This window comes from Camelina sativa, chromosome 9, assembly GCF_030686135.1.
Source record: "Camelina sativa cultivar CO46 ecotype springtype chromosome 9, ASM3068613v1".
NCBI lineage: Eukaryota > Viridiplantae > Streptophyta > Magnoliopsida > Brassicales > Brassicaceae > Camelina > Camelina sativa.
Window position 1 is genome coordinate 36563487 of NC_141888.1, and position 6511 is coordinate 36569997.

The 6511-nt window shown below is 34.6% G+C and overlaps 2 protein-coding genes across 2 annotated transcripts; both read right to left on the reverse strand.

Moving 5' to 3' along the window:
* Positions 1–331: 331 nt before the first annotated feature.
* LOC104713288 (uncharacterized) lies at positions 332–1159 on the reverse strand. Its single transcript, XM_010430373.2, has one exon. The coding sequence runs from the start codon at positions 966–968 to the stop codon at positions 516–518; it is 453 nt and encodes a 150-aa protein (XP_010428675.1). The 5' UTR covers positions 969–1159; the 3' UTR covers positions 332–515.
* A 3093-nt stretch (positions 1160–4252) lies between these two features.
* Positions 4253–5461, reverse strand: LOC104713289 (uncharacterized). Its single transcript, XM_010430374.3, has one exon. It carries the CDS (start codon positions 5378–5380, stop codon positions 4451–4453), a length of 930 nt encoding a protein of 309 aa, XP_010428676.1. The 5' UTR covers positions 5381–5461; the 3' UTR covers positions 4253–4450.
* Between the last annotated feature and the right edge of the window lie 1050 nt (positions 5462–6511).

A 6511-nucleotide genomic window follows, 5' to 3' on the forward strand; every position in this document is an offset into this window, starting at 1 on the left:
TAATATATACACGCATACATGTAATAATATATTTGTCCAATAGGGGAAAAGTAGGGAATGTGCACGAACGGAGAATACTTATTAAACAAAACCATCAACGAAGTTGGTTTTGTGACAGCCTAGATGTGTTTACAACGTTATCGCATACCAAAGCATTATTACATATAAATTCCTATTATTATTGTATTCATGTCTCCCCTTGATATCAAAGATTACTTTTCTTAATTAGGTTTATATATATATATATAGTCTTGTAGTCAATACATTTTTTTTTTCTTTTCAGAATGGTTGGCAAAATTAATTCGGAAGAGCAGTGTAAAAACGATCAGAGTATATAAATTGTTCTCCTATTTCTCTTGACTTAAGGAAATATTATTTATACAAAAGGAAGGAAAAGGAAATTTTACAAAAAGGAAACTCTTGTACACACGACAACATAGATAGAACTTATGAGTTAATATCCGAATAATCAGTCTCAGGTTAAACCTAGAGAAAGAAGAAATCAATATGGAGACTTAATACGGAACTGTATATGGTAATGCAAAAATCTGGACTTGAGGCAAAAACTGAGCCCTAGGAAACAAGGAATCTCCCGATAGTGGTGGTATCTGCAGCAACATCTTCATGATCAAGTCTTGATCGTTCTTGATATCTGCTTTATTATTGGTAACATTCTTTGGGAGATCAGTGTTGCCAAAAAGCCAGTCATCATCATGAAACAACGTCTTGTACCCAGAGTCTTTGCTTGGCATACGCTTTTTTCTCTTCATCGATTCACAAGTCGTCGTAGCTTCCCTTATCCTCTTCTTAATGTTATGACTAGCATCATCAGACAAACAGGCATCTTCGTCTTCTTCTGTTAAACAACTCTTTTCAAGTTCCTCAGACGATTCATCCGAAACTTGCTTGCTTGGCAAGTAGTCCTCTTTTCGTTGCACGATTCTCGAAGCCATTACTTGTCTTTCCATCTTCGATAAAAGTTGTGAATGAATCGAATCTAGGTTTCAGATATCACGCCTAAGACACCTCGATCTATGTGGGTTCAAACTCTAATTGTAAATCAAAACGAGAGATACAAGAGAACCCTAAAAGAAATTTTCTCGTATCGGAGAGAGAACGAGTCGTATCGGAGAGAGAACGAGAGACGGAAAAAAACAAATTGTTGTTGAGCAAAATAATGGAGAGACTGGTGAAAGACTGAGGGTTAAAAAGATCACATCTGCCGACTTACACAAACCTATTGGGCTAAAACAGCCTCTTTCTACAATTAAATAGTGGGCTAAAACGGGCCTATTTATAAATACGGCCACATTGCAAGGCCTTTCGTTAGGGAAAGTCTTTAATGTGATGGTTCTATAATTGTTTACTTTCTAGTACATAGTTTTGCAGTTCCTTCCTATATTCCAAAATATTTTAGGCGGATCTAGAAAATTATTTTGTGTGTGGCATATGTCATATAAATTAGTAATAGTAAATCTAATGTTATAAAAATTATTAAATAAATATATATTTTTAATAATATTAAAATATACCATGCAATTTCAACATATTTTAAGATTTAAAATCGAGAAATAAACCAAAATATTATGAATGTATCATTTCTGTTGGTTATAATTTTACTTTATCACATGTATTAGATATATAGTTAATTTAGTAATTGAAGAAAAGAAAAGAGTTAATTTAATCGTTAGGAAATACAGTTACAAAACTACAATTCACTATAAAAAAATAAATATCTACACACAAATTTAAACTCCAAAATAATAAATTAACTACAAAAAGAGATAACATTATTTAATTTTACTAATTTTAATATCATTTTCAATTAAGATATGACTACTTTGCAGTAAAATTAAATTTGTTAAAAGTTTAACTGAAAAAAAAAATCGAACTAAAAATGCCCATCGCAGTAAGACGTAGATGGATGGAATCGAACCGTGACCAAGAATGTAACAGTGGGTGCTAAGTTACCAACCGAGATAAAGAATTTATTGTAGCTAAACTTTAAGAAGTAGTATGGGGCATGTGCCCGACCTTCTTCTGTTGTAGATCGCCCCTGTTCAATGGCATGCGTGACATTGTAATTAATAAGTCTCCGAAAGTCTTCAAAGCATGAGGGACATGTATGCAAGGCGTGAAATGAACCATTTGCATTCAATCATACATTTACTTAAGGCGTGAAATGATCCATTGATTGTAAATCATACATGATACGTATATCTGATTCATAAAGTGGGTTCGGCAACATAAAGTTTTATACTCAAAATTTAAAACACACCTAATTTGAAGTTCTTTAAACGCTACTTTAAATTTTAAATTTCCAAAAACACCACATATATTGAGTCTACAACTTCCCTAAATTATAAGATCAAATTCCAAACCACGCAAAAAAAAAATGACTTCTTTATAGATCCTCAACAAATTCACATCGTCTAAAAAAAAAAAAAAAAAAAAATCACATCGTCTAACCACAAAAGTTTTAAAACTGTGTCTTAATTTGTTCTGCCATCAATTGTTAACACTTTCAGTAGACGTAATTAGAATCAACGATATATGCACTTTCACCAACCTAAACTTTTCAGTCTATCTGAAACCTGAAATAATTGGTAAACTTAACCTAACATGTCTAGCTTAGATTCTAGTTAACTGGTTTATTCGACGGTTTTAGGTTCTGATTGTGAAGTTTTGTGGAGTTGTAAAACAAAAGCCCAATTAAAAAAGAAAGTTTTATAATACATGATCTAAATGCGGTGTATTTTGTTTTTATAAACCGTTTCTATTTGGAATGTCGGCACGTACTAAAATTTAATTTCCTAAGAGAATTAGATATAGCTGTATACAAGTAAAACATTCACTTGATATAACGGATGAAACCTAACATTTAAACTAGAACCAACTATATACATATTGACAAAACTAACCAACTATACATAATTGATGTGTAACAAATAGTGACCAATAATTGGGTAAGATATTTGAAGACCTTTAATTATTAGGAACATGTAAACTTCATGCTCTAATAATGATCTCTTCTCTAAATAGTGCTATTTAACTTTTAATTGGGTCCTAAACTAATCAAACACTAATCATTCAATGAGGACCAATATCCCTTTTCCATCTGTGTTATCTTCTTGGTTGGGAGTTGGGTTGAAGTCATGACCAAATCCGAGTTGGCAATTTTTTTGCCTCGTTGTAATAATATTATTCCAAACTTAGTAAAGCTTTTCTATCAAATCACAATAATTCACGCAAGTTGCATTTCAAAGCAACCAACCCAATTATACAGCCCAACCGGATTTAGTATCTTATGGCTTATGAGTGATTGATTAGTCCGGTTATACTGAATTCACAGGTCCAACCGGTCATGAGCGCCACCAATACGTACCGCCGCTAAAAGGGGAAAGATCCTAATTGTTTAAGTAATTAATAGCACTATACACTACGGTTTGTTTTCCAGCAAACCCCACGTTTTAATACGGTGTTAGTCAAATAATTAAGTCTTAATCCGAATCAGATCAAGATGATAATTGAAAAGCATCCCTAACAAACCATGTGGTGGCATTCTGAGTTATGCACTAATTAAAACTTAAGGGAGATCAGTTAGACCACAAAATATTAGAACGAATCCATCAACGTGAAAACCTTACAAGTGATATGTCTTCTTATGCCCTATAATTAAAATTTCTCTCAATTATTTCCGGCAAATATATGTGTCAACTGAATTTGTTCACGCACGCTGTTTCTGTTCTTATGTTTAATGTTTTGTTGTCTGCCAAATAAATGATAATGCATGGCCATGGCATGGGATGGCTTCTGAAAATAAGTGGACCTTGGTTTCTTAACGCGTAACCCATTATTTCTTTTATGTGAAACAGAAAAATAAATAAATATTTAGTTATATATATATAACTAAATTATAACAGCCATCAGATATCTCGTTTGAAGCAACTAAATCTAAGATTAAAATTTGGTATGCATGTTTCTGAACTATAACATAAAAACAACATAAAGGCAGTAAAATTTGGTAACACGGTAATGAACCACGATTCGTTTATGATTTGGGTTGGTTATTTTTAAGGTTTTTTTAGAAAATTATAGTATTTACGGTGGAAGAAAAAAAATTATACAAAACAAAGACGTCACCAAGTTATAGGCATACAAATATTTCTACCACATATTGTGGTTCGTTCTGTTTGTTCGCTGTAGCTGTTAGTCTCGCTGATTTGTGAAGCAGTCGCTATTAAAAGTTGAATTTTAAAAGGGAGATTATCACTCTCATCTCATTCTCGATTTATAAATACAAGGAAATGTAAAGTACGTATCTTTAATTTATTTGTTTGTTTTTTTCTATTTTCTTTCATGTATTTAACTCGTAATAATAATAAAATAATGTGACAAAAACGTAAATAGACAGGAAAAAAAATAAAGAATGAGATGAGTGATAACTTAGTTAATGTGTTAGGGCATTAAGCAATGAGACACGAGTGCTAATCAAACCCCTAAACACTTTCTCACTTTCGCATTCGATTTCACGGATCGAATTCTCCAACTCCATCATCTTCTTCATCAAACTCTTTACTTCCTCGTTCTTCTTCTTGTGTAAACAAACCAAACTCTTCTCCTCGACTTGCTTCAGCTCCTCGATGCCTTCGTCTAGTTTCTCTTTTTTCTCGGACCGTTTCAAGAACCCAATAAACGGCGAAGGTTTTGTGGGACGTAGAGAGAAGTAAACTCCGTTAAAAAGAGCAACGGAAACCAAAACGGTGACTTCGATGACGTCACTTATAACTGACGCTAGCTCTGCGTCACCGTACGTCCCGTTCACGCTGTCCACGTGGCAGTACTGCTGGTGTTTCGTCTTCGGCTCGCGGATCGAAGACGTAAGCTTCGCGATATCTCGCGCGAGAGACCGGCGAGATTTTAGGTACGATGCGATTTTCTCGTCGTCTTTTTTACGGAGAGCGACTTGAGCGGCGGACTGGTGCTCACGGAGGCAGAGGATGGACGTGCGGAAGATACCGTAAGCGTCGACGAACCGGAGAAGGTCTTCTAGAAGATTCTCGAAGAAGACGGGACGGTTACGTAGAGATTCTTGGGATTGTGGGAGCTGGAGTATATCGGCGAGCGTTTCTTGAACGTCTTTGAGGAGGCTGAGACCGTCGGTGATCCAGGAGGTGGTGCGGCGGTTAGATTCTCCGGAGAAGGAGAACCAGGATTTGAGCTGGGAGATCTCGTGGTTGACGTGGGAGATTAAGGGATGAGATCGACAAGGTAGACTGATGGATCTTGTGTGGTGAGAGACACGTGGCTTTGAAGGTGGAGATGAACGGCCGCAAGGTTTGTTAGGGAATGAGAGTGATCGCCGGAAAACTCCAACCATTCTCTGAGGAGAGATAGATAGAGAAGAGAAGAGAAGAGAAGAGAGAGAGATGGTTTGAGTTTTGAAATGATGAAAGAGGAATAAGAAGGGAGCGTTTATATATATACACCGGTGATGAGGTGAGAGTGGGGTTTCGGGCTATTGAAGTATGAGATGATGTGCACGTGGGATGAGTTCGCTAGCTACTTTTTTGAGAATAATTGCTTTGTTATTTCCCCAACTATATTTTTATTTAGTTCGTTTCAGATATACACTTATTATTAATTCTTCAAATTTTACACGATTGTACACCTATTTATTAGACGTTTTGATTATTACATGGACGTTTGAACAACTTTTAACATGTTATATATAAAGTAAAGAGCCAAACTCAATGCTATGTCGTTGCCGAACAAGAAAAGAAACTCAATGTTAAATAAGAACATAGATTATACGGTTAAAGGAGCTAAAATAGTTTGTAATAGTTATCTACTTACTATATACTCTAGTATATTTGAGATTATATAACGTGAATGATGAATATATTAATCAGATTTAACGAGTTAAGAGACATAACAAATGTTCCATTTCAAGCGGAGAGGGGACACACGTGGGTTGGCCACCCTAGCTAGAACTAGAACTCCAATCCAAAACTGCTCTCTCCTTTCTAAACAAATAGAGTATTTCACACTCGGTAGTCTCGTATTATTTATGATATAAGTTATAAGTTATAACTATATAAATAATCATACTTGAGTCTTCAATAAACTTATTTGGTAGGGGTATAGACGCGTTAAGACAGATTTGTTTTCACATGGTTTATGAACGATCATCAAAATGAATTGATTAACTAATATGAAGATTATAGAGGTCTAAGATCTAATCAAAAATATTTTCTACATTCGGCGAATTGGTTCGTCCAAATCAACCTTTTTAAAATATCAATTAACGTATGCTTACGTGGATAAAGTTATAAAACGATAAACAGTAATGAGTCCATTAATTGAAATAAAAAGTTAATCCAACGGCTCTCCTCAAAATCATTCAACAAATCTTAAGTTATTTGTGCCCGGCATATAGATTCTGGCTTCTTCAGTAAACTTTATCAGCGGCTGAAAATTAATGAACACATATATTGGGGATATATATCTA

Excerpts from the sequence above, each read along its gene's own strand:
- LOC104713289 (XM_010430374.3), bottom strand. The coding sequence starts at position 5,380 with ATGGTTGGAGTTTTCCGGCGATCACTCTCATTCCCTAACAAACCTTGC.
- LOC104713288 (XM_010430373.2), bottom strand. The coding sequence starts at position 968 with ATGGAAAGACAAGTAATGGCTTCGAGAATCGTGCAACGAAAAGAGGAC.